A 27,952-nucleotide genomic window follows, 5' to 3' on the forward strand; every position below is an offset into this window, starting at 1 on the left:
CTGTAGTCTCTGCCTATTGGTTTTAATATACGTTTGAATGAACTCCGGTTTGGAGATTGCGGAAATGAGCAAATGCTGGGATGGTGATGACACGGGTGAGAACGCTGTGAGCTTTCTCGAAGCTGCTAGAACGTTCTCATTGAAGGAGTAAATGGCGCCAGCTCTGAGTCCTGGAAAAGACAAGTCTTTTGAAAGATCGTACACTATGTGAACTCTTTCCTTGTCAAGATTCTCTTCTGTGTCAGCTATTTCAGCTATGCTGACAAACTCTGCTTCTTCTTCATCTCCATGGACCGAACTAGCAAAGATCTCGTTGGAGATTATATGAATGTTTTTCTCCCGGGTGAAGTCTAGAAGAGCGTAGAGATTTTCTCTGGTCAAGAGACTTCCCATGGGATTGGAAGGGTTTGAGATTATGACTCCGCGGATTCTCACACCACGTTTCTTGGCTTGCGAGAAACTCCTATCAAGTGCAGTAACTGATATATTGAAATTGTCAGAACTTCTACAAGGAACGTGTATGATTTCAAGTCCGTTTCGCCATTTAACATCTACATCGAATCTGCAGAAACAGATCAGCTTTTTTAAGCTACAGACTAAGTAAGTATTCCTATACAGCCACAGAGTCTGAAATCGTTACCCGGGAGAACACGGCGTTGGAACAAGGAAAGCGTTTCCAGAATCAGCTAAGCAGAAGGAAAGAATCTCGATAGCTGAAGCTGCACCAGAAGTTAATACTAACTGCGTTGGATCAAAGGTAACAGCATTCTTGGTTGCTTCAGACATGAGCCTTGTCACACCCTGTCCCAATAAAAAAATGAGAAATCCACATTCAATCAATAACAAGAACACATAAGGATCCAAAAGCAGTAGACTTTAATGCAAAAACAAGAACACATTTTGAGCCTCTTCATTTGTATCATAGCTGGGTGTCAATGAAAAGTTGAAAAGAAAATAACCATTTTGAGCTCCATAAGTCCATCAGGAGGCTCATAAGAAGCAATCCCACTTGAACTCAATCCAACTGAAGTTTGAGAAACCCAATCTTTGATAACATCCAAGCTCAACTGTAAAAAGAAGAACACTAAGATTATAAAACATTCATAGAACCAAGCAAATAAAAATCGAAACTTTTGATTTTGTTGACCTTGTTCTGAACTAAACCAAGCTCGATGATGCCATCCGGGTTACCCGACTCATCATACGAATCCTCCTCGACCCGTCTCAGTCCCGGTGAATCCCCACCTTTGAGGATACAATTAGCCCGACCCGAAACGGAAACGTGAGCCCCGGAACTTCTCGGCGAGATAATGACCCGAGAGAGAGACCTAGCCAAGCCATTGAGCTCGGACTGAGACGGACTCGAGGAACCCGAGTTGTTGTTGGTAGAGGAGGCTGAGTTCTGAATAGCCGGGTCGGGTTCGGGTTCTGGATCGTCTGTACGGTTTCGTTTGAGGTAAAACTGGAGAAAGTAGAAGAAAGCACAAGGAATGACAGAGCCCAAGACTAAACCACCATGCCCTTGAACCACTCCTTGTAATGGTACAATCACTCTCATCACGGCTGTTCCTCCTCCTCCGGAAGATGTCTCTGAATCAGGTGTACCGCTCCTCCTGCTCCGGTAGATACCGGTAAGGGTCATTATACCCAATTACTCATGTGAAACGGAGCTTAGATTCAAACCGGGTCGGGGAAACGGATTGTTGTGGCGTTGATTCGTTGCTTGCTTCTAACTTCTAATAAGACTTACATTTTTGAGTCGTTGAGATTTTTTCTGGAGGGCGGAGTAATGTAAATTAGTAAATTACCATGTTACCCTCTTAGTCTTTGTCCTTTCTATTGTTATCCGCAACCACAAGTTACAGTGACCCAAATCGGATAAATACTTTTCTTTTGGAAGAGAAAATCAAATATAAATTATAACTGGGCTGGGCCTATTCTCAGCTCCAACACTTTTGTTATTAAAAAAGCCTCCAAGAACTCTTAAACGGTGCGTTTCTCTTTTAGTTTTTTAAAATCGATACAAATCCAATTTCAACAACACTGAACCGGTTTGATATTGAATCAGACTAACCAAGATAAAAACGCAGCCGTTTTGGCTGTTTTATTTGAGTCGGCCTTTGAATTTTGTTGGATTGAAAATAAGTCGGAATCCACTCGAAGACACGGTGTTGTTTCCTTGTCGTCGCCGCTCAGATTTCGTAAACCGGGACTGACTTATCCTGGCCGCCGATTAGATCTCCGGCGAAAGGTAACGATTCCGGTTGTCCCAATGTGTTCATTTCTGAGAATTCAGAATCTCTCTCTCTCATTATTGTGCAGTTGTTTAAATCAATCAAAAGAGGATGGATCAAGGGAGGCAAGTATTTTCAGTTGATCTCCTAGAGAGATATGCCACGAAGAATCGGGGAATGATTACATGTATGGCTGCTGGGAACGATGTAATTGTTCTGGGAACTAGTAAAGGATGGATTATACGCCATGACTTCGGACTTGGCAATTCCAATGGTATTATTTTTATTTATCTGTTGTTTGCTAATTTCACCGGAATAAGTTTGAGGTGTTGTGAGAGAAATCTGTTTCTTTTTGGATATTTAGATGTTGATCTTTCTGTTGGTCGAGCTGGGGAGCAATCGATTCATAAGGTTTTTGTTGATCCTGGTGGTAGCCATTGCATTGCTACTGTCACTGGTGTTGGTGGAGCTGAAACCTTTTATACTCATGCTAAGTGGCCTAAGCCTCGTGTGCTAAGCCGCTTGAAAGGTTTGGTTGTTAATGCCGTGGCTTGGAATAGACAACAGATTACTGAAGGTTATTATGATGCTTTTCGTGTTATATTATAATGATGAGTCTTTTTTCTCCTGACATGGATCAATATTGATTCTGTTTTTGTATTTCCCTGAATTCAGTTTCTACCAAGGAGATCATTCTGGGCACTCAGGATGGGCAGCTGTTTGAGATGGCCGTGGATGAGAAGGACAAGAGAGAGAAGTACATCAAGTTTTTGTTTGAACTTGAAGAACTTCCCGAGGCCTTCATGGCTTTGCAGGTACTAACATTTAACACTCGAGTTGAAATTATATGTGTTTCCTCCATTGGATTTATTAGTATTATTCCAGTCACTTCTCTTTTATTGAAACAAATGTCTAGATGGAAACGGCCAACATTAGCAGTGGGATGAGGTACTATGTGATGGCTGTAACTCCCACTCGACTCTACTCCTTCACCGGGATTGGAACATTAGAAGTAAGCTTAACTCTCTTCTGTTATGTGATGACTTCTGTGCCCATCTTATGATTTATTTAGGAACATCAATTATCATGATAGTTAGGAAAATCAACTTCTTATCATAATATGAAAATGGTAGCATTAAAAAATTAAGTGGAAGGTCACATTATATTATTGAACAGGATCCAATTTATTTGCCAATGGTTGGGCTTCAAATGTGTTGTTCCTTCTTTCAAATACGCATAAAAATGTTTTTATTCTGTTGATCGTTGTTGCTTTCAAATCTATGATCTCTTGCAAATGTGGCTTAGCTTTTTTTTGCGTGCAAAATTTCTAACTACTAAGTGTTTACTCCAGTCTGTTTTTGCTAGTTATAAAGAACGTGCTGTTCATTTTATGGAACTTCCTGGTGAAATACCAAACAGGCAAGTACTCGATTTTACCTTAGGCTCATTTTGCGTATGTAAGAAATCACAAATTGTAACACTGTTCTCTGAACATATGATATTTATCGTCTTTCAGTGAACTACATTTCTTTATAAAGCAACGAAGAGCAGTGCATTTTGCATGGCTTTCAGGAACAGGAATCTATCATGGTGGCCTAAACTTTGGAGCTCAGCACAGGTAGAAATAGAATGACTGTGCCAATGTCCTTTTGAAATTTTGGGGATTTTCTATTTGTTCCATATTTTTTTGTTAAGTCCTCCTGTAATATAATTGAAATTTGTTGGTAGTTATCCAAATGGTGATGAAAACTTTGTGGAGAACAAAGCACTCTTAGATTACTCAAAATTGAGTGATGGCACTGAAGTAGTCAAGCCTGGTTCGATGGCACTCTCTGAGTATCATTTCTTGCTTCTTATTGGGAATAAGGTTAAGGTGTGTTTGGACAGCATGAAGTTGATACATTCATCGTGCATGTATTTAGTTTGATCTGGCTACATATAAGTGTTTTGTTTCGTAAGTGTGCTTACTTTCTTGTTTCTGCATTGCTTACATGCGGGGGTAGGTTGTGAATCGGATAAGTGAACAAATCATTGAAGAGCTCCAGTTTGATACAACGGCAGATTCAGTTTCGAGGGGCATAATTGGACTTTGTAGTGATGCCTCTGCTGGCCTGTTCTATGCATATGATCAAAACTCGATATTCCAGGTCTGTTTTGTTGTTGGCTTACTCGTTTATAATGATAGTAAAACTGCTTGAGCAGATTTGTCTAATATATTCTGCTTTCATTTCTCATTTTTGGGTTTTGAATAAATACTCTAGGTTTCTGTGATTGACGAAGGCCGAGATATGTGGAAGGTTTACCTAGACTTGAAAGTCTATGCTGCAGCTTTAGCAAACTGTCGTGACCCTCTCCAGAGAGACCAAGTTTATTTAGTTCAGGTGATCCTTGACGTTAATAGGCATTGATATTTATGTCGTACGTGTCATATCTGCAAATTCTTTTATTATCGTATCCTTGCTGTCGCCTGCCTAAAGAAAATTAGCAGAAAGAATCTCTCTTTTGATTATTTGTGGATTGGGCATCTTCTGTTGTAGGCAGAAGCTGCATTCAGCAACAAGGAATATCTGCGAGCAGCATCATTCTACGCCAAAGTAATTTCTAGCTCCTCTCTTGTACTTGGTTCTTACATGATGTAATTCATCCTTGACGTGGTACAATGTTTTCTTCGCAGATCAATTACGTAATATCTTTTGAGGAGGTCACTTTGAAGTTTATTAGTATAAACGAACCGGTAAGCATTTAAGTTAATTATATAACATAAAGAATCTCTAATCATGTGCGTGATGCTCAGGAGAGATATTGTGTTTCACATGTGGGCTTGAAAATTCACTGCCTTCTGTTCCTTGTGTGATTACAGGAAGCTTTGAGAACATTCTTGTTGCGGAAGCTTGATAATCTTTCAAAGGATGATAAATGCCAAATAACCATGATATCAACATGGGCAACTGAGCTATATTTGGACAAGGTTTAGCTTTTGTTGTCTGTGTTCTCACTTCTCGTTAAACATACATTTGGAAAATTGGAAAATTCTTTATGTTTCTCATCTAGTATTCCCTATTCCTCTTCTTTATATCTCCTCTGGTTTGGTTTCTGAGTTTTTGTATCTTGTTTCTCGGTCCCATCTTTCTTGAATGTGAGATTAGATAAATCGGCTGCTTTTGGAAGATGACACTGCTATAGAAAATCGCGACTCAGAGTACCACTCAGTCATTCAAGAATTCCGTGCTTTCATGAGCGACTGCAAGGATGTATTGGATGAGGCAACCACTATGAAACTTCTGGAAAGGTAAATTCCCAAAGTGTCCCAGCCTCCCAGGTGATCTATTAAATTATATCCCTAAGACAGTGAACCCTTGGACCTTTATAGTGATGTGTATTATTTTCTGGAATAAGCTATTCTCTTAAAGACTGTTTTCAGCACATCTCCTAGGATCGCTTGTTTGCAGTATAAGACACCACCTTTCTTCTTCCTTTTTATCTCCTGTAGTTATGGTCGGGTTGAGGAGTTGGTATATTTTGCAAACTTGAAGGAGCAATATGAAATTGTAGTCCACCATTATATTCAGGTGAATGGCGTGATAAATTTTCTTTTCATACTTGATCCATATAGATACAACATCTTACTCAGGCTTGCTCAGTTGACATTATGAGTTTTGTGTTTTATCCATTAGCAAGGGGAAGCAAAGAAAGCATTGGAGGTGCTCCAAAAATCTTCAGTTTCAGATGAGCTTCAGGTCTGTATATATTAGCACTGGGATCTTATGAAATGATGTAGTCTCCCAATCTTTGTTTTGTCCTGTAAACCAGATTTTCCTCATTTTAGTATAAATTTGCGCCGGAGCTAATTATGCTTGACGCGTATGAAACCGTGGAAGCATGGATGGCCAACAAAAACCTTAATCCAAGGAGATTAATTACTGCAATGATGCGCTACTCAAGCGAACCTCATGCAAAGTAATCCCACTTCTCAACTATATGTTTCATTATTTATCTGGACAATAACTCCTCAAATCAAAATGCAGGAATGAGACACATGAAGTCATAAAATATCTTGAGTTTTGCGTCCACCGTTTGCATAACGAGGACCCAGGGATTCACAATTTACTTCTCTCGTTATATGCCAAGCAGGTTTGGTTGGTTTTCGTTGACAAATTTTCTTTCATTTCCTTATAACTTAGACTCATGTAATTAACCGGGAAGTAACATCTAGGGTTACTGTCTCTTTTTTCACTTGTATGACTGTGACAACTGACTCAGGTTTGGTTGGTTCTATTTTTCTTATACATTTAGGAAGATGACAGTGCCCTGCTTCGTTTCCTGCAATGCAAATTTGGGAAAGGACGAGAAAACGGTCCCGAGTTTTTCTACGATCCCAAATATGCTTTGCGCCTGTGTCTCAAAGAAAAGAGAACCCGTGCCTGTGTCCATATCTACAGCATGATGTCTATGCATGAAGAGGCAGTAGCCCTTGCTCTTCAGGTAATAATTCCGTTAATATAAAAAATCAACTATCTTCCACTTCTTCCTTCTTCTACGCACGCGCGCGATCTTTAGCTTATGACATATTTTGAAAAAGATGGCTACTGAAAGATTATGAATTCTATAATGTCCATATGTCTCAGAAAGATTGGTTGACCGTTTTAGTCCGAACTTTCTTCTGGTAGTGGTTGAATACAATTTTTTTTTTACAGATTGATCCAGAACTTGCTATGGCTGAGGCTGATAAGGTTGAAGATGATGAAGACTTGAGAAAGAAGCTGTGGCTGATGGTTGCAAAGCATGTTGTCAAGCAGGAAAAGGGAGCTAAAAGGGAAAACATAAGGAAAGCTATTGCTTTTCTCAAGGAAACTGATGGTCTTCTAAAGATAGAAGATATTTTGCCTTTCTTTCCGGACTTTGCCTTAATTGATGACTTCAAGGTTAGTCAACTTTTCCTCTTTTCCAGACACACAAACACTAGTCTTGGACCTAACAAGTTGCTTCTACTCTCTTGTTATCTTCTTCAAAACCCTCTTGCAGGAAGCGATTTGCTCATCTCTTGAGGATTACAACAAGCAAATAGAACAACTGAAAGAGGAGATGAATGATGCCACACGTGGTGCCGATAACATTAGAAATGATATTAGTGCGCTAACTCAAAGATATGCTGTAATCGACCGTGACGAGGAATGTGGGGTAAGATCATCCTAAGAATGAATACCCTTTATCTAGTGTCTATCTATATAAGTTGGAATCAAGTTTCCTGAAGCACCAAAATTACCAGCAGAGCTTATGCTTTTCAATATATTACCAGGTTTGTAAACGTAAAATTTTGATGATGACCGGGGATTTCAGAATGGCCCAGGGATATTCTTCAGCTGGACCATTAGCTCCTTTTTATGTATTTCCTTGTGGGCACTCTTTCCATGCACAATGCCTGATCACACACGTCACAAGCTGTGCACACGAAGAGCAAGTAAGTTTCTAATCATGAGTTCCCTTTGCGTATTAGATACTGGAAATTTAGAGGTATTCAGTTGTTCTGGAGTGTATGCTATGATGAAAGTACCATTGGTACGATTTACTGTACCTGTAGCTTTTTTGGACAAAATTGTACCTGTAGCTTAGTTCTTAATTTTCCATGTTAAAAATTGTGATTCCATTTTTGGATTACTTATCCAAAAATCTGTCTAGGCCGAGCATATACTTGATCTGCAGAAGCAGCTGACATTGCTTGGTAGCGAAACCCGGAGGGATATAAATGGTAGCCGATCTGATGAACCCATAACAAATACAACTACTGCAGACAAGGTAGGGACATTTGTTTCATTTTTCTTTCCGTTTTTCAAAAATCTTTTCTCAACATTTTTCTATGGCTTGACATATTTTCTTTACCGTGAGGCAGCTTCGGTCAGAGCTAGATGATGCTATTGCCAGCGAATGCCCCTTCTGTGGAGAATTAATGATCAACGAGATCACTTTGCCTTTTATCAAACCTGAAGATTCACTACATTCTGCTTCATGGGACCTCCGACCACCGACCAACTTAGCAAACCAGAGGACCATTTCTTTGCCTGTTTGATTCATGTCACCCAGTGATTTCTTTTTTGTGTGATCTCTTCTTCAGCTAGCTTTGGACTGTGAATGTGATTTTGAGTGCTGTATTATTGATGTAATATTATTATTAAACATGCTTCTGGAGATATACATACATTAAGCTGTCACACCTACTTGTGTCTCTACTATCTAAAATGTTTTCATGACTATTTTTTCGATATGAAAGATACTATTGTATTCCATGATTTTGCATCAGTGACGCGATTCTTCCTCGGCTTCAAAATCTTTTTCTGCAGATATTTTCTTGGCCAGAGCCTGCTTGGTCCAGCGCTTCAAGTCATAAGCTCTCTTGAACGGTTTCTTCTCCCTTGTAAGTTTCCTCTTTGTAATGGCAATTGCAAGATCGTTTGGGAACAAAGTTTGCCAGACAAGGGCGTGGAGAAGCGTGGAGACAAACAACATGCAGACCATCGCCGTGGATATGAAGGAAAGAGTGAGTGCTAGAGCCCGGCTGGGGTAACCAGGTACTGCCTCTGCATACTTTATTGTTGCTACTGATGCTGTTGTCATAGGAAAAGTATATGACCACCACGCCACTGAGAACCTGCATACAACTCCTTAGCCACTTAATTGCATCAACACATCTTTGACTGAGAAAATATATAAACCCGAGATTGACTTACTTGAATCCGGTGAAGAAATTGATCCGCGCTACAAGGGAGATGTATAGGAAGAGTGCAATAAAGAAGCAAGTTCTTGAACATCCGTCGAATTGGCCATATATCGTGTTCCAAGCTATACTTGCTGCTGATGGGGCAGCTATGAACATAGAATAAACAGGATGAAGCTCTTTAGGCAGAGCTTCACTTGTGGGAAGTCTCTGATAAAGTGTTACAAACACAACCAAGTAATGTGCAAAACCTACTGCCCATAGAAACTTAGCTACTTCACTCCATCCAACTTTTGAAGCTAAGATGGCCCCGACGAAATTCCCTACAACAGAAAGGTGAGAAGACGGGTTTGCGACTTTGCATAGTCGTCTTTTCCCTCCTGAAAGCCATTGCCCGTAGATCTTTAGCTCGAGGAGGAAATAAGGACCCATGAAAACGCACCAAATTGCGGGATGGAGGTATTGTCGGTTTGATAAGAACACGGGAGGTACACTGATGGCTAGAAACATGCAAACCACCCAAGGAGCGAAGAAGAAGTTGACTCGAACCGGATGAAAGTACTCTCTTTTGACAGCTTCGAAGTAGAAGATGCATTTGAGTATGTAAGTGAAGGACACAGAGACTAAGGCTACCAGTGACAATAGCCATACAACTAAGTTAATCAATGGTGTGATGTGTAAAAAGTTTGTAGCGGGACTTTTCGCTAGGGCAAGCCACAAAACAGCTTGACTGCTAAGTCCCAAACAGATACCGTAGCATCCAATCGGGAACCTTAGAAGAAACGGCCATTGCTCTTCTTTTGGAAGCAGAATATCTTCATTTTCCTGAAAGATAATACAGTTGGAACTAGCTACTGTAGTAAGCTTTGCAGAGAGAAAGATAAAAGGAAGAAAAGTTGTTAGTTGTTACCTTGACTTCATCCAACTCGGGTCCTCTAAGAGCAGCAAAGTATCGTCCTGCAGAAACATTTTCATTTATAGAATAATCTTTGGTCTCACCATCTTCAGTTCTTAAAGAATTCTCAATGTCTCTCTCCCTTATGATAGAAGGCAATAGAGATTTTTGTTTGCTGAGCGTCGATTTGGTCCTAAACATACTGAAATCTGCTTTCCGACCATCTCCACCGTTGATGGTTCCGCCTATTTCAAACCCGCCAAAGCTACGACCACTCCTTGGTAAACTCTTTTTGTCATCTCTTTCTTTAGATTCTCTGTTGAGCACTGAGAAGCCTGTCTCTAGAGAAACCTGTCTGCTGAAACTTTTGTATGGTCTTTGTTTCCCTCGGTTTGGTCCTCTGTAACCAGAGAATCTCTTGTTGTTGTTGTTAATGTTATCTTGCTGTTGCGGTTCTTGCTCTGCTTCTTCTTCAACTTCATTGATGTCGGCGAAATTGGAATGAGCATTTGATTGTTTCATCTCCATTGATCAGGGCAATCTGATGCTTGAAACAGAGGAAAAGATAGTTTCTCTCGTATGCAGAGGAAACATGTTGATGTATATAGAAAGATGCAATGGACCAAGTTTAAAAAGCAACGTATGTGGTTAAGGAGAAGAAATCACGAGAGAGCTTGTTGAATGGTGTGATTTAATGTTTACGTGAGAGACCCAAGGCTTTCCTGGAAAGTTTCTTAGGTTTCTCGTGAAAGTGTTTCGATCCAAATAACTTGGAAAAAGAGAGACCCATGAAAAAACAGATAGGAAAGGTCGTTCCATTAGTCACGAGACTCAAATTGCATTTTGCTTATCTGTTCTTCCTTCTACGAAACAAAATTTGAGTCTTTAGTTGATTCGATTTCCTCTGTTTGCATTTTGTTTTTGAGCAATTCGTAGGATTTAAGTCTCACATCTTTAAAGAACAAAAAAATTTGTATCTTGATCGGATAGACCAAAATCTAAGCTAATCAAACGATTCACGACTACTATGTCAGTTTTGAAGTGGTTAAGTAGATTTTATTCAAACCCAATTCGTTGCCGTAACCAACCCAAAACAACACCTATACACAAGTAACACAACAATATAACATTAGATGTCAAAAAAGTAAATACCATTATCAACAAATAACCACGTTACGTATATGTGTATTTGTCTACAACTCGTACACACACATTTTTAAGTTTATATTCGAGTTATGATTTTTCAGTGGAAAATAAACAAATAAGTAGGCTATGTTTCACAATCGTAATGGTATATATAAATTGTATATGTTTGAAATTTTGGAAAAGGGATAGAAAGAGGGGAGCGCAACCAAACATATGTGAAGAAGCAAGAATAGCATATATTCTTCTTCTTCTTCTTTTTTTAGGAGATTTTTTCCATGAATTTGGTCCCTTGCTGACTTTACTTTTCCCTTAATCCAAACAAAAACCTATGAATCACTGCGACACAAAATAATACAAAAGTGATAATAAATCAAATAATAGCCTCGCATGAATTGGACCAAAAGACAAACTCACATAAGCTGTCATTATCTCTCTCTCTCTCTCTCTTCTTATTTTCTTTTTACACCTTTTTTGAAAAAACAAACTTAAACATAAATTCTTGAAGAAAATGTGGTTTTCCAACCAACACGTTAGATTTTTATACTAGTATATGCAAGCAATTATGAGAATGAGACCACAACAACTTGGATTTGTTTACATCGTATATGAAATGAAGCATGTAATATAACTATTCTATTAATTATATTACCTAAACCTATTAAGTAAGTATTATTGTGTTACCACCTTAAAATGTTAGCTATATTGAAACACACCTTGAAAAGTAAGTCAAATGATAAAACTAATTAACCTACATTAGCTAAAATATCAACATCTTATAAAACCTATTTAATAGTACTGATTACATTTTGGATGTCACGTTTGGTTCAGCTGAATAGAGAGTTTGATTACTCAATTATAGTATAAAATAAAATTTGTGTGTGTATCTAACGTGTTTTGTAACAATGCTAAACTAGTTTTTAGATCAAAATAGTAGGATTGCAAATCATTATAAGAATACAAAATTTATAAAAATAGGTCTCAAGTAAATAATGAGCAAGTTGGCATAAAAAAAGAGCAAGTTGACAAAAAAAGATGGCAAGTTGCTAAAAACAAATGAAAATGAAAAAAATGTGTAAATTTAACTAACGAGATGAAAATGCGATTTCGCCTAACAGAAGAACTCAAATCAGAAGTGGAAAGAAATTTATTATTTTAACTTTTTTTCCCTCACTATGTTTCGATAATTTTGGTAAGACAAACTATAGAACACAGCAGTACAAGAAAAAAAAATTAGAAAAGGAAAAAAAAAAAAAAAAAAGATACAATCTTATTTCCTTTACTTATGCTCCCTACTTTTTCACTTTTGTTATAAGTATATATATATTCCCTCTTTTCTTTTTCTTTTCCATTTCATAGGTTTCACACCCAATTTCAACCATTTACAATTAAATTGATTTTATCCCCCTCTCAAAACGAACCAAACCGGTTCAAAAACAATAGCAGAATTCCAAAGAATCAAGAAAGTAAACCGAAAAAATAAAAAGTAAAAAAATAAAAATTACTTCACCGGTTTAAAATCCAATAATTATCTTTCTGCACTTTTTTTACTTCTGGTTAAGCAATTTGGATCTCTTCCTAGCTTCGCTATAGAGAACCACTCCCATAATCGTGACACCAAATCCGGCAATCCCCATCACCGTCACCGGATTCCTAAATATCAGAACCGAAACTCCGGCAGCCACCGCGGCTTTTCCGTTCCCCAAAACCTGCAATGTGAGTGCACTTGTGTGCTTCGTCACCAAGAAATTCGTCAAATTCACCAAGTATGCAACTGTCGCATTCCCGGCTAGTAAGAAGATGATCAATGGATCCGTCCTGGCCTTTTCGATCAAGACTCTTAATACGTTTCCTTCAATGTATAGTGTAAATGGTAGTAAGATACAAGCCGCCATTGGAGCCATGTATAGCAAAAGATTCATCGAATGCAGCTTCTCTGATTCCGACGTCAGAATTATCCCCTACAAAAGAAACACACAAAAATCCGGCATGACCAAACCGCTAAATAACCGGATTCAAACTCAAATTAAATTCCTTCTAATCAAAGTGAGATCCAATCTAGATTCATACGCAATTCGATCATACCGATCAAAAAACCAGAATTTGAATCTGAATCATGTGTATATATATACGCTATAGATTCGAATTCAGACAGAGACTGAACTAAACCGGACTCAGTTCAGTTTCCAACTCCTTCCAAATTTATTATAATTAAACCTAATTCGGACATAATTAAGAGAGATGTGCTGTGTAATAAAACCGAAATCGGAACGCGGTTTCGGGTTCTAATGGTACTAAACCGGAACATTCACGAAACCAAACCGATTATTTCATTACATGGTTAAGAGTTATTTACCTGGACGACGGATTTGAGAGCTCTGCCGGCGGTGGAAGCAACACAGATGAGGAAACCAAAGAGATGAAAAGAAGGTTCAGAGTTAGAAGCAAGAACGATGCCGGAGACGACGGGGAGAAGAGCTAAGTAAACTTCAGTGGACTCTGTTTTACAGGTAATGAGAAAAGAGAACACGGCGGTGAAGAACGGCGTGGTGGCTCCGATAGCTTGATTGAAAGAAACAGGGATGTAACGCAGCGACGTGTTGCCGCAGACGACGGAGAGACAAAAGATGGCTGATAAAGATAAGATCTTCAAGAACTGACGGCGAGACAAGATGTGCTGACGTGGAACGATTCCGGCGATGTTGATCACGGCGGAGCTATAAGCGGCGCAGGAGAGCATGTGCGTCATGGTGAGGAAGATAGGGTAACGGAAACCGTAGTAGAAGAGGAGGTACTTGTTTAAGAGGAGGACCCCTATGTTTGAGCCGAACCAGGCGGCGATTATAGCCGCCGTGAGGATTGTCGGAGATACGGTGGGGGAAGAGAGGAAGAAAGGTTTGAGAGGTGATGAAGCTGAGGAGTGTGGAGGTGTTCCGGGGATGTCTACGATGGTTGGTGCGCCGGTTGCGGCGGCGTCGAATCTTGGATTGCTCATCCGCCGCGTTGTCCATGATTGTGCTTCAACCATATTTTTTTGGGTTTAAGGGTAAAATTGGAATAATGAGTTTGTTTTTTTTCTCTTTCTCTATAGAGAGAGAGAGAGAGAGAGAGAGAGAGAGTGAGTGAGTTTTTATCTTTTTCTGGTGAGGTTTGAGATCTGAGAGTGAGAGGAAAGGAGAAGGAAGGAAGAAGAGAGAGAGAGAGATGAATCGGACGGTGGAGATTTAGATTTAGCTGTAAAGGTATAGGGTGATATCAGCCGTTCGATCTTATAGTTGGAGGGAATTTTCTTGTTTTAAAAAAATAAAGAGAAGAAAAAAAAAAACAAATCTAAGGAAAAATTAATTTTAAGATTCGAAGTCTTGTGTTCGGAGTCTAAGCATGAGTCAGAAGTGTCGGTAGTAGGTCCACGTTTGAGATCCAATTCGGAAGCAATCCTCTATGACGCAGCCTAATTACGTAATTACAAAATACAAACCCCTATAGTCACTACTCACACTACTAATTATTAGCCTCTCTTTTCAAGTTTTGTGTATTTTAATAATTGTCTGTTTAATACAATCTTAGCAATTAATTATTGTTGAATATACAGTAGCCTAACGTGTACATTCTAGAACACGCCAAAAATATATTCAACATCAGTAACAAAGATGGAATAGGTCATATCTCACATATATGTATATGGTTCCATCAAAACAAATGGTGTAAAAATTTACTCCATATAGGATTTTCATTGTAACATGTAAAACAAATGCGTCGGTGTTGACAGAATGGGATAAGCATTAACAAAACAATGAAATGACTAAAGTTTCATACTAAGGATGATGTTTCATACAGTTTCTCTTAGATTATATCATTCATCTAAATTATAAGATTTTATATCGTTTTTTTGGTCAACATAGTTATATACTAATATTTGTGTTTAGATTATTTATTTTTCTAGTCGGGTATGTATGTTTAGATTTTTAAACATACATTTTAAATTATTTACATTGACCATAGTACATTTTTAATAAAGGTGATCACAAATACCAAAATCAAATCAGATCTGTCGAGTAATTACGAGATTTTTCTTTTGCATCAGCATTAATCACGCATTCAGTTTATAGTTATACTGTAACAGATATGGCATGTCATGTGCACATGATATCCTCTAAGTTTATCTAATTACTAATACCAGTTATGGTAAAAGAATAAATTATGAAAAAGGATATAATTCCAGAAAAGGGGAATTGGCCAATAGAATGCAATATTCTTCGCAAAATTAAATGCTACTTTCTGCAAATAAAATATTTTCTTTTATCGCATTCTCAAGGTTAAAATCATTATTTGTGATCATGCATGCGATTGCTAATATCCAAGGTAATAATAATTTTGTAAGATAGCTTTAATAATTACATAAATCACTTTTCCTTTTTTCTTAAAACATATGAAAAGGCAAATAACAACTTGCACACGGTGGACTTTACTAAAACATCCTTAATGCGAAAGGAATTATAACTTGGTGGAGAATAAATTTGTGAAGTGCCTTAATAAATTACAAACCGAGAAACTGTTCGTTGACAAAAACAGAAAGAAAAAGAAAAAAAAATTGTCCCACAATGAAAAGGAATCCAAAACCGAAAGATGCAACACATGAATCATGATTTGTTTTTCTTTTTGGTATTATACGATATGTTCTGAAGTTATATACTGTATGTCCAATTTTTAAAAGTGCATGTGCATCTATCATAAAATCATTTTATCGTTATCACATCGGTCCATACCCATTTTCATTTAGCACGTAACTACGTAAGTGTTAAGATCTCAAATTATATGGGTATATACATTACGTACATGTAATTCTAAATAACAATTATCTATAAATTATGTAGACACACATCTACTATATACAAATATCAACTAATTATTATGTAGACATAAATAATCAAGGTAATATAATATTAAATACGAATGTGTGGGATAGGTAAGAGAGCTATCTTTACTTAGAAGGGACCAGTAAACTTTTTCATTTTTCTGTCTGTTGCATTCCTAAAATAACAAAATGTCTTCTTTTTACGATTGCCTTAAGACAAAATCCAATGAATGATGATTACAGCTCGTCACTTTGTAAGAAACCTTAGAATGATGGATGTCTACGTATATTCTTATGATATCAAATCAACTAACTAGCTAATCCTTTTATTTATATAGTAAAAACATGGTAATTAAAAGTACTAAAATACTACAAGCAAGAAAAACTTAAAACTTTTTTAGGTTTTGTGAAAGGAAAAAAAAACATAGTACATGATGATTATCTCTGGCATGTAGGATTATATGATATAAGAGTATAATATTTTTTATAGCACAGCACATGTTCTTGGTTTTCAAAATGCTATGATATAATAATACTTCTTAAGCTTACAAGAATAAATTATGTGGGGCTGATTAATGTAGGAACCATTTGTTACCATGTGCGACCCAATTCTAGTGGGGACAAAAACAGTGGAACTAAAGCTAGTTGCATAGGGCTGTGACAACGAAACATTATCTAAAACATTTGGTCAATATTTTACAAAAGTCACAAAAACAAATCAAATGGCTTCGCCCGGGTTCGAACCGGAGACCTTCAGTGTGTTAGACTGACGTGATAACCAACTACACCACGAAACCTGTTGGGAATGTTTTGATTTACAAATTACTTCCACTTATCATTTCTGGACGAGCTTGACTTAGACTACTGCAATCACTCTCACTCTTTGCTTACATTTCATTACACACCACACAAAGAATTTGGTACGATACAAAAAGAAGATTGGGTTGTTTCAATACAAACCTCAAGTTTTGATACACTAACAAGTGCTCCATAGCTACAACAAAATGTAACTGTATGTCTTATCAATTTGTTAATTGTTATTATACCTTACTGGTCACGAAATCGCTGTTTGTAGCTTCCCATATGACAGTGCCATCACAAGTACAGAGCTTTTTGTAGTTTTCTCCAACTCCTGCACTTCTAGCGATCACTGCGGCGGTCAATCCCGGGCCTGACTTATTATCCTCGGTCTTGTACACCACTACAGCTCGACCAATAAGATCCACAACCTTGAGCTTCTCTTTCTTTCCCGAATAAAAAGCCTCTCCGTTTTTGTCTGCCTCTAGTGTTCCCAGGTCTCCCAATGCCTGACAGAGAAAAACATTTGAGTTTTTTGAGGATTGTGATGATCTTTTCGTGTTTTTAGAGTGAGCTTAACCGACCTCTGTGCCAGTATGATCTTGAAATGGATTGTACAAGTTCCCGGTGCTGGCTGCTCCCTTTGTGAGATCTCCATACTCATTGATAGTCCAGCTGTGGGTTCCGGGAGACAAACCAGTAAAGTTGGCTTCGATTCTTGCAAGTTCCATACTGACCTGAGCAAATCTGACCACCCCGAAAATGTCAGGGCCTTTGAATTCAGCTACTGCAGCTGAGACTAAGAAATCTGCCAAACACATCACCAAGTAAAAGTAACGAATGAGAAAAGATTCATGCATGAAAGACAGGACACATAATAATGGAATAGGTAAATACCCCACACCAGTACTTCTAATGAATCAGAATAGAACAAAGTAGCGGCAGTGTATCAAAGAGTGATTCAAAGGTCAAAACTTTGTCTCAATGTAGATATTCTTGTCTTGTTTAATTTATTTGTGTACTACTAACATCTTCATTATTCTGAGAAACGAGTCATCAATGAAAGACATGACAAGTAATCAAATAGGTAAATACCCCAAACCAATAGTTCTAATGAATCAGAATAGAACAAACTCGCGGCAGTGTATCAAAAAGTGATTCAAAGGTCAAGTCTATGTCCCAATGTAAATTTTCTTTTCTTGTTTACTCCTAACATGTTCAACGAGGTGAGAAAAGATGTCTTCATTATTCTGACAACCAAAAAAAAAGAAAAAAAGCAGAAGAAAGATATCTAACCTTGAGGAACACCTTGTCCAATTAACCGAGCTTTTCGACCTGTTTGCTCCAGAGCTTGTGCCATAGCCTTAACAGGGGAAGATCCAAGTATCCTCACAACTTGGTTGGGTAAATCCACCTCCACGTTTTCAACCCCTTTTTTAAGATCAAATTTCCATGATAAGCAGCAGCAGAGTAAATCACAAACAAACCAGAAGAAGATACATAAAAGCCCTATATATTTACTAACCTTCAATGATTTCTAATTTGTTCTTCACGGCATTAACACAACCATCACATTTCATATCCACCATAAACTCAGTCTGGGAACAACAACAACAACAACATATCAATTAAGACTCACACAACATAAAGCTATCAGTAGCTCAATCCAAAACTAGCTTTAGAAACTGATCAGATGATTTGTATAGGAAAGAGAAAGACTTACAAGGAGCTGAGGCATCATGACTCGATCCTCCTGCAAATCAAAGTCAGCTACTTTAAATACTAAAATCATAGAATTAGGAAAGCTAAAAAAAAATCTAAAATTGGAAAAAGGGTAACTCAAAAGTTTAAAGCTTTTTAACCGAAACCTGAGGGAGATTACGATCAGAAGAAGTGAGAGCAGTCGTCATGGGAGAGCTAAGGAAGCTTCGTGAAAGTCCTAAACAACGTGGAGACGATCGGGAGAGGAATGAGCAATTGAGATATTGAGATTTGGGGTTGGTAGATGAAGAAGAAGAAGATGAGAAAGCGATCGCGATAGGAATCGCAGACGCGGCGGCTACGACGGCTGAAGTCGTTGCCACTGACCTCAGAATTGATGCCATTTTCTTGCTTCTTCAGCTTTTGCGGCTTTTTATTTATTTCTGACCCTTCACTCCAATCTTCAAATTTTATTATAAAAAAAAATTAATCGGTTAATCTAGAACTAACTTTAATAAATAAGCAAGTTATTAATATAATCATTTATAATAAACTTTTATTAAACGTGATGGTAGGTTGGTATAACAAAATTTGTGAACAAGAACAAAAATCAATGTACAGTAATTGTTGTTATTACAAACAGTCAGTGTTAGTACCTTAAACGCAATAATTTTCAAGCGAGTTTTGTTGATACATAAATAAGTGAAGCAAAAAAAAGGCCAATTACATTTTTTAGCCAAAACCAGGAGGGAGTTCAGGATCTTCTTCTTCTTCATTACTACATGCTTCTCCTTTGTTGTTTACTTCTACAACTCCTTGAATCAGCTCTTGCTTTTGTTTACTCGCTGGACTGGTGTTGGGATCAGCTCTTGATTTTGGGACTGGTGTTGAAATCTTATGTTCCACTTCTCTAGAGGATGATCCACCTCCTGGGTTAGATAGTGTAGCGTAGACGGATTGCACTGTTTCTCTGATTTCATTCTTCATCCCATCTTCTGATCTTATTATACCCGATAACCCATCTGAGAGCTGGCTCAGCATCTTGCTCCTAGAAGCAAACAATCCAAATATTTTTGTTAATAATGCTTGTCATAAATATTTACAACAACAAGAATCAAGCTGAATAGCCTTCTTAACTAACCCGACTTCTTTGAATATCGCATCAGAGAATTGCCTAGTATTCATATTTTGAGCACCCGGTCGTTGTAAAGCAGTTGACTCCTTGACAATTGATATCATGTTGTTTCGTAATTCCTCCTGCAATCCAGCTCCCGGTTTTAATAGTCAGAAGTCAGAACACAATGTAAAAACACAGGCAGTCCAGAAGAGCAACGCTGGAGATGTTTATCAAACACTGTTGGCACACACTACCTTCTCTGGCTAAGAAGTAAACGTCACTCTTATCTAAAAGTTCTAACCAAGTTGTGGAATTGACAACGCATATTCGATGGATTAGTATAGAAAAGACTCCTCAAAGATAATGGAGAACACATCAGCTACGAGTAACTTGACAGACCAAATCCTAATAAGTAATACTGACAAAACTGCCGGGAGAATCAGCCGTAGCTGTGATCTAACACACTTATGAGAAAACTATCTCCTCTAGCATCGAATTCAGCTAAGAACTACTTAAAAAGGCATTTTGGAAAACCCTCTCCAAATCATCACTGGTTTGCTTACTTCCACGCCTCTAAAGCAACTTCAGATACACTTGTTACAAAATCAAGATAAATGACCAAACTTTACCTACCTTAAACGACTGTTATTGTAAGGAATCATCCCTACATTAACATAAATCTTCCCTGGGACGAAGCTCAGACATTAATTTGCACACAACTAACCATATCACCAGCAACATCATTACAAAAACAGTGAAAAAAGAAAAAACAAAACAAAAAATTTAATCTTTTGAATAGCTAACTGAGTTAGGTACCTAAAAAACCACTCATGGTCATGGAGGATTGGGCTCTCTCAGTCTATATGAACCAAAAGAGCAAACTTTGCATCGAACTCTTAATTTGAATTCGCTAATACTCAAACTCAAACTAACTCAAGATTCAACGGATAGCTAAAACTGAGGCAAATCGGATTCGAATTTGATGACATAACAGGGTCCTAAAGCCATAAACACTAATTAATTATTTATTATCCATAGATGCAATGCGAAGAAGGGCGGAAAAAAGAGAGAAATTAGGGTTTACGTTATCCTTAAGGCGGCGTATGATCTTGAGGCGGAGACGGTCAAAATCGCCGTCGTCCTTGAGCTTCTCTACAACCTCCTCTTTGGTTATCTTCATCGCCGTCTCTTCTTCCCCCTTCCTCTCGATTTCTTATTTTCCGTATCAACCCGCACATAAATCGATTTTAAAAAAATTATTATAAGTAAAATTATTTATATTTTAAAAACAATATTTGTTTATGTCAAACTCTAACTAAAGTTTTTTATTTATTTATTTAAAATTGCGTTTTTTCGTATAAAAAATATGTTTCATTTATGAAATCTTTAAATGTGTAAGAGAAAATATTAATAAAATATTACTATTTATTGCAACATGTCTTTTGTGTGGTTTAAAAATCAAATTCATATCTCTTATGTTTTATTTTGTAATCATAACAATTTTACATATTTCTTATATAAGCATAACAACATATATTAAATTACTTGATAGCTTAATTAATTAATTTTTTTATATGTTAGTAACAATCGGATTCTAAACTAAATTTCTGAAGATAATCTAATTTATTGATTTAATATTTGTGATTAGGCTATTTAAATCTTTTGAGTTAGTCGGTTTGTTAATATTTTCTATAAATAATGGATTATTACCAAAAAACCATTATGAAAAAATTAATGAAATTTCAAAATCAACGTATTCATGTAAGAATACATTTCACCCAGGAATTAAGTGAACACGGTAAAGAAAATATTTATAAAATATTACAATTTATGAAAATATATATTTTTTGTGTGCTTTAAAAATCAAATTTTTATATTTATGGTTAATCGACTAACTATAACAATTTTTCATAATCTAATAATCACTCATTTTAAATATATTATGATTTTTTTGTATTAAGTTTATTTATAATGATAAGGATTATTGTCTTATTCCTTTTTAATAGCACATAGATTAATGTACAATTAAAACGTATATTCCTATTCGGTTATCAATATTTCTATTTTTTAATGAATAATCACACTAAATATTGAGATTAATTAGTTTACATACTTAGATATATATAAATAATCACACATCATGATATCCCCTAATTTGTTGTCATTTTTATATTTATTTATGAATATATATAAATCTATATTTATTGGAAATTAAGTTTCTTTTAATGAGTTAGAGATGATTCAGGGGTAATATATTTCTTTTTATAATCAATTATAATAACTATTGAAAGCTTGTTATTTAAATTATTATGGTAATAATACTAACATAAAAAATAACATTTTTTATAAGATTTTGTTAATAAGTTATATATTTAATAAGTTATATGTTCTTTATTTTTATTAACTTTATATGTTTTTATAGCCTTCTTAGAATATTTTACTTATATTGATTTTAAGAAATCAATATTTTATATTGATTTCTTAAAAATAATATAACTTTGATTTGTATATTTGTAAGTAAATTTTAGTGAAGTTTTGACTTAAAATAGTATGTAATTATTGAATTAGTTTCAATATGTGATATTGAAATTTGTGTGAGAATTGATGACATATCTAATTATTATTCAGTTAATTTTTTTTTTGAAAATATAATGGCATGTTAATGTAATTAAATATAAAATTTAAGGGTATTTTGCTAAAATGTGCACAAAGCTCTCTAAGGATAACACATCAGNACTTTTTCAAGAGAGTGCTTCTCTATTAATATATAGGGAATATTGAAATTTGTGTGAGAATTGATGACATATCTAATTATTATTCAGTCAATTTTTTTTCTTGAAAATATAATGGCATGTTAATGTAACTAAATAGAAAATTTAAGGGTTTTTTGCTAAATGTGTCTCGAGCTCTCTAGCGGTGACACATCAGCTTTTTCAAGAGAGTGATTTTCTATTAATATATAGGGGATTAAAACGTATATTCCTATTTAGTTATCAATATTTCTATTTTTAATGAATAATCACACTAGATATTGAGATTAATTAGTTTACATACTTAGATATATATATATATTTATATATATAAAATATATATATATATAAATAATCACACTTCATGATATCCCCTAATTTGTTGTCGTTTTTATATTTATTTATGAATATATATAAATCTATATTTATTGGAAATTAAGTTTCCTTTAATGAGTTAGAGATAATTCAGGGGTAATATATTTCTTTTTATAATCAATTATAATAACTATTGAAAGCTTGTTATTTAAATTATTATGGTAATAATACTAACATAAAAAAAAATAACAGTTTTTATAAGATTTTGTTAATAAGTTATCTATTTAATAAGTTATATTTTCTTTATTTTTATTAACTTTATATGTTTTTATAGCATTCTTAGAATATTTTACTTATATTGATTTTAAGAAATCAATATTTTTATATTGATTTCTTAAAAATTATATAACTTTGACTTTTTTTTGTAAGTAAATTTTAGTGAAGTTTTGACTTAAAATAATATGTAATTATTGAATTAGATTTAATATGTGATATTGAAATTTGTGTTAGAATTGATGACATATCTAATTATTATTCAGTTAATTTTTTTTTTGAAAATATAATGGCATGTTAATGTAATTAAATAGAAAATTTAAAGGTTTTTTTGCTAAATGTATCTCGAGCATTCTGGCGGCGACACATCAGTTTTTTCAAGAGAGTGTTTGTTTATTAATATATATGGGATATTCAGTTAATATATATCTTGGCCTAAATAAAATAAATAATTTTCTTTTTGGGTCAAAATATAATTCTAACCGGTTGAATCAACCAATCGCGTTTGAAATAATTAGCTACTTTACAATTTATATATATATATAATTAGCAATTTGTAGTAGGTACAACAACACTTAGCTTGTAGTAGTTTTTTCATACAAGAACCTGTAGTTTTTTAATTATGATAGTGTGTGTGTGTGTGTGTTAGCACTTGTGTCACCACCATCGTAATTGCCAACATACATGTTCATGGTTATGATGACCTTTTCCAAAATTGCATGCCAACATACATGTTCATCATAATTGCCATATATACATGTTCATGAATTATGATCATAGTAAATGACACACACGATTACGTAAAATATCAAATGGACCATTATCCCTATAAGATGGAAGTATCAGACGTAACCCTGACCCTAGTTACCCAGTATGTAGTCCCTTTATACAATTAAAAGTTTAAAACCCACCAATTATTGCAAAATAATTTCAAGTGTCCGCGTCATCATTCGCAATCAGACTCTATTTTGCCCACTATATGAATATTTTGGAATATAAATATCCTTCTTAATCTCCATTATCGTTGAGAAATTTGTGATTAGCGAATTTCTTAATATCAACCACTTACATTTTTTATACGTGACTTGAAAGCGATCGTTGATTAATGATCAGTTTATATATATATATATATATTTGAGCTAAAGTAACGGACTGTATATATATATTGATGACTCTCATGTAACTCAATATTCGGTGATATTTTCATGTAACGTAATCTTCATTTATCTCTTTGGTAACTCTTTTTGCTAATGCATTTGTATAAACTAGAATAGTGTTGGACATGTAAGACACAACGAAAGTCAAAGATAAGAAAACATAGTCGAAATTTGAGATGAGTTTTGAACGAGAAAATTTGTCTAACGAGTAAGAAAAAATTTGGAATCACGAGAAAATTTGTCTAACGAGTAAAACACTTAGAAGGACTTAATTTGAGTAGGTGATTGTTTTCTTCTATTTGCGATTTCACATTTATCCTTAATTTTGACCGATTATGACCAAAATCCATGTCTAAACCAGACCAGTATATATGCTGCTATAAGTTCCGGTGATTGAAGTATATGTTTTGATGATTAACCAACAACGATCAGTTTTGCTATGCGCTCATTAGACTTTTGGTATATAGTAGGGTCGCTGTCCCCCAAAAAAGAGTACGATCGGTGTTACGAAACTTTTATTTAGACGCCATGCAATCATGTCACAAAAACTAATAAAACATATTGAAATTTTTTTTAGTACTATTTAATTAAAATATTCATTTAACATCTTTTTCCTTTTTTGGACAAAATAAAAAATTAACATTTTTCGCATGAAATTGACACAAACTCTCAAAAAATCAACTGTTTCCTTGATGAAAACAGTAACGCAGTAATAGAAAATAGGAGTCTAGGACTAATATGTTTTCTTACTTTCTAGGCGGCCTAAGAATTAAATAATGTATTTCGGCATCGTTGGTAACCTAGAAAATGACATTGACTTAATAATGATGTAATTAACCATAAAATACTGACTTAATTCGATTACATAATTTTCATCTTGTTTTTCTTTAAGAGTATTTTCTAGATTTTTTATATAGTAAATATCAAAATTGTAAACTTTGATGTTTCTTGGATTTCTATAGGCCATAGTTACAAGAAAGTACTTATTGCAATAAAATAGTGTATGTATTGTTAGGAAGGAGTAACTGGTTGAGTATATATGAAAACTTTTAAATCAGTATTTACAGAACATAGGAGACTAGGAGTAGTACATAAGAAATTAATTGAACTTTTTTTCTTTTTTGACAACAGAAATTATTGAAACTATATTTGGCTCTTTTATTTTGAACATTTACATTTATTGTTAAGCTAAAATTCATTAAAACCATTTTTACTTTATCAGTTCAGGAACTTTTACTGTTGGATGAAACAAAAGATATGCAAGATGCAGCACATTTTAAATGTAAGTTTCCTTGCGTAACCATATTAATTAATAGCCACTAAATGTACAGCTTAAATCGTTTAAAATGATACCTTCCCAAATAAATATAATCTTTTATTAGTATCACTCACTCGATCGTATCTTTCGGAGATTTTAACGTTGTCTTTTTTTTTGGGTTAAAACGTTGTTTTCTTTTGATATCACAAACTTTCTTTTTTCTTCAAATAAGACTATATATATATATGATCATAAGGGATTTTTTTTTCAATAAAAAGAATGATATAAAATGACTAACAGCGCTGCTATGGAAATTCTACACCAACAAACAGCATAGCACCTAAAGTTTCTCTTCTTACCAAAACAAAAAAAAAACTCCCACAACCACCGAAAAAAGGCACCATCGTATGGATTTTGCAAATTCTTCATTGTTCACACTAAATTTTCCTCATGAAAAAGATCTTGATTTCTCTAGTTTGGTCACTTCTTCAAGGCTTATATCATTCCAAGAACCTAATCCGATCATTCATTGTGCTGGGATTCAAAAAGATGGAAGACAAAAGGTCTGTGAGACGACCATAACAAGTGAAATCAGGAAAGGGGTCGATGAGCCGAAGCACAAGATAGCTAAACATAAAGACATTGAGAGACAAAGAAGGCAAGAGGCCGCGTCTCTTTACAAGAGTCTAAGATATTTATTGCCATCTCAATACATCAAGGTAAGCCATTTTCCTAGTCTTACTTATCTTGTTAATTAGATTCCTATACAAACTTTTCTTTAATTTGTTTGAAAGTTTTAAAGATTATATTGCGTGAATAGGGTAAACGTTCTTCCTCAGATCACGTCGAAGAAGCTGTGAATTACATCAAAGACTTACAGAAGAAGATCAAAGAGATCAGTGAGAAAAGAGACCGAACTATTACTCATCGTTCTTCAACAAGCAAATGTTCTATAAGATCATTAGCATCATCCCCATCGTCAACTTGTTCTTGTGTTGGAGACACACACATGGCTGTTGTGGTTAGCCCCTGTTTGATCGGATTAGAGATCGTAGTAAGTAGTTGTTACAGACACGAATTTTTTCTTTCAAGTGTTCTTAAACTTCTGGCTCAAGAGCAATGTCTTAATGTTGTTAGTTGCATCTCAACTAGACAGCCGCAAAGATTCATACACACCATTATTTCTGAGGTAATTTATTTATAATATTCTTTCAGTACTGAATTATGAGGAAAGAGGGTGCAACTATTATTATTAGTAAAATATCTATTTTTAAATATATATATTTAATATTTTAGGGAAATTCTTAAAATTGTGCAGGTGGAGGAAGGAATAGAGGTTTATTTTCCAGAGATTCACGAAAAGATAATGGAGATGGGAAGAAGTTCATATGTATATTTATATTAATTTTTCCTGGATTTTTCGTTTTATAATATATGTATATATAATATGTTTCAATAAAAGAAATTAATAATGTATTGTTAACGAAAATAAAATATATTTTTGCGCATAATTAAACTTATCTTGTCACGTCTTCCTAGAGGTAGTGTATATAGATCATGATTTTTTGCTGAATGTGATACTCATCATGACTACCAACATGCATGGTCACGAATTAAATAGAGATTATGTAACTCCAACTTGATGGTTTTCATGTAACGTAATCTCTATTTAATTTGTTGGCCTTTTCTTTTCTCGTAATTTAGAGAATGCTAAACTTGTAAGTTAACAGTAAAAATCAATTTGAAGAACATAGCCAGAATTTGAGAGAAGTCTAAAAAGATTTTTTTTTTTAAAAGTTAATTCTAGCTAGAGACGAACAAAAACAGAAAAAAAATCCGAAAAATCATTTGGAAAACAAATGAACAATGAGAAATCATTGATTTAATTAGTGATTTCACAGATGTATGTAGATTTTTTCGACCAATTTTTGACTAAATTCCATCCTTTAACCGGATTTGCTTCCTTGACTAATTAATACCAGCCATAATCAGTTTTGCTATGAGCTCATTAATTAGAAATTTGATAAATTTGTTCTCTGTCCCCGGCCAGAAAAGTATGACTGATGTTACGAGTACTTTAGATTCCCATGCCATCATGACTAAAAGAATAACTATTTTTGTCCCACTCTTTGATATATTATTATTAACCATTTAACTTTTCGCATGAAATTGACATAAATCTTAAAACGTCAACTTTTTCCTTGGTGAAAACATTGAATATAGGTCTATGATTAAGTTTTTGTTCGCCGGCCTAAGAATTAAAAATGACAATAGAGGAGCTTTCCATCTCAAAGACACGGACATGGCCGTGTGCCCGTGTCCGTGTGGGTGGTCAAAGAACGCATCATGCAATCTTCTGTAGCTCAAGGTCCTCCGACTTGGCTAAAGGATATCTATTATCAGATGACAGCATGCTACTTCCTGAAGTGGACAAATGCTTCTTGTAGTTAGGGTCAATATATACAGCGTAACATGAGCACAATCATTCAAAAACCATTACCTATGCAATGAGGATGCTATCCGTACAAGCGTTTAAACTCTCCCAGGCACGTTAACCGAACGAAGGATGAGTCCTTTTATCCAGATCTCACCCACCCTTATCCACCAATGAGAACTGGACCTAGGCTTTATCCACCGGGTCTTCCCCCAAGATCAACTGTTTCTTCACTTTTCCATGGCTGATCTCCAAACACCATAAACCAAAATTCAATGCTCTGCTATCTGATATTACCATAATCCCTCTGTTG

The 27,952-nt window shown here is 35.2% G+C and overlaps 7 protein-coding genes and 1 non-coding gene across 9 annotated transcripts in view; 2 read left to right on the plus strand and 6 right to left on the minus strand.

The window, feature by feature from the left end:
• LOC104739895 (probable aminotransferase ACS10) overlaps positions 1–1,760 on the minus strand; it is a 9,425-nt gene extending 7,665 nt beyond the window's left edge. Inside the window, exons 1-3 of the mRNA XM_010460372.2 lie at positions 1,148–1,760; positions 960–1,067; positions 726–801 (exon numbers count right to left, since the gene is read on the minus strand). Coding sequence (XP_010458674.1) covers positions 726–801; positions 960–1,067; positions 1,148–1,642 — 679 coding nt within the window. The 5' untranslated portion in view covers positions 1,643–1,760. The remainder of the gene's footprint in view (positions 1–725; positions 802–959; positions 1,068–1,147) is intronic.
• On the plus strand, positions 2,107–8,482 carry LOC104739897 (vacuolar protein sorting-associated protein 18 homolog). 2 transcript variants are annotated; one of them, XM_010460374.2, is made up of 24 exons: positions 2,107–2,251; positions 2,323–2,508; positions 2,599–2,811; positions 2,910–3,049; positions 3,151–3,246; positions 3,586–3,653; positions 3,751–3,852; positions 3,963–4,107; positions 4,238–4,381; positions 4,496–4,615; positions 4,772–4,828; positions 4,909–4,968; positions 5,095–5,202; positions 5,381–5,523; positions 5,725–5,803; positions 5,909–5,971; positions 6,061–6,191; positions 6,260–6,365; positions 6,528–6,716; positions 6,929–7,156; positions 7,257–7,412; positions 7,531–7,692; positions 7,911–8,027; positions 8,122–8,298. In XM_010460374.2, exons 2-24 carry the CDS (start codon positions 2,346–2,348, stop codon positions 8,296–8,298), a joined length of 2,967 nt encoding a protein of 988 aa, XP_010458676.1. In that variant the 5' UTR covers positions 2,107–2,251; positions 2,323–2,345. The 2 variants fall into 2 exon arrangements, with proteins under 2 accessions (XP_010458676.1, XP_019091807.1); XM_019236262.1 differs by lacking the exon at positions 2,107–2,251 and having other exon boundaries at positions 2,346–2,508; positions 8,122–8,482.
• On the minus strand, positions 8,320–10,739 carry LOC104739896 (guard cell S-type anion channel SLAC1-like). The gene is made up of 3 exons (XM_010460373.2): positions 9,854–10,739; positions 8,957–9,768; positions 8,320–8,877 (listed from the first exon to the last, which is right to left on the minus strand). Exons 1-3 carry the CDS (start codon positions 10,364–10,366, stop codon positions 8,526–8,528), a joined length of 1,677 nt encoding a protein of 558 aa, XP_010458675.1. The 5' UTR covers positions 10,367–10,739; the 3' UTR covers positions 8,320–8,525.
• LOC104739898 (probable sugar phosphate/phosphate translocator At1g12500) lies at positions 12,438–14,081 on the minus strand. The gene is made up of 2 exons (XM_010460375.2): positions 13,338–14,081; positions 12,438–12,942 (listed from the first exon to the last, which is right to left on the minus strand). The coding sequence occupies exons 1-2, from the start codon at positions 14,007–14,009 to the stop codon at positions 12,529–12,531; spliced, it is 1,086 nt and encodes a 361-aa protein (XP_010458677.1). The 5' UTR covers positions 14,010–14,081; the 3' UTR covers positions 12,438–12,528.
• Positions 16,560–16,633, minus strand: TRNAV-AAC. Its single transcript has one exon. It is a non-coding gene; the product is annotated as a tRNA-Val (tRNA).
• LOC104739899 (copper chaperone for superoxide dismutase, chloroplastic/cytosolic) lies at positions 16,693–18,785 on the minus strand. The gene is made up of 6 exons (XM_010460376.1): positions 18,503–18,785; positions 18,358–18,387; positions 18,160–18,232; positions 17,931–18,065; positions 17,219–17,442; positions 16,693–17,143 (listed from the first exon to the last, which is right to left on the minus strand). The coding sequence occupies exons 1-6, from the start codon at positions 18,737–18,739 to the stop codon at positions 16,877–16,879; spliced, it is 966 nt and encodes a 321-aa protein (XP_010458678.1). The 5' UTR covers positions 18,740–18,785; the 3' UTR covers positions 16,693–16,876.
• Positions 18,918–20,682, minus strand: LOC104739900. Its single transcript, XM_010460377.1, has 3 exons — positions 20,537–20,682; positions 19,477–19,592; positions 18,918–19,383 (listed from the first exon to the last, which is right to left on the minus strand). Exons 1-3 carry the CDS (start codon positions 20,630–20,632, stop codon positions 19,068–19,070), a joined length of 528 nt encoding a protein of 175 aa, XP_010458679.1. The 5' UTR covers positions 20,633–20,682; the 3' UTR covers positions 18,918–19,067.
• LOC104739901 (transcription factor bHLH55-like) lies at positions 25,474–26,616 on the plus strand. The gene is made up of 3 exons (XM_010460378.2): positions 25,474–25,924; positions 26,026–26,394; positions 26,524–26,616. The coding sequence occupies exons 1-3, from the start codon at positions 25,613–25,615 to the stop codon at positions 26,608–26,610; spliced, it is 768 nt and encodes a 255-aa protein (XP_010458680.1). The 5' UTR covers positions 25,474–25,612; the 3' UTR covers positions 26,611–26,616.

Source organism: Camelina sativa, chromosome 14 (assembly GCF_000633955.1).
Source record: "Camelina sativa cultivar DH55 chromosome 14, Cs, whole genome shotgun sequence".
NCBI classification, from domain to species: Eukaryota; Viridiplantae; Streptophyta; class Magnoliopsida; order Brassicales; family Brassicaceae; genus Camelina; species Camelina sativa.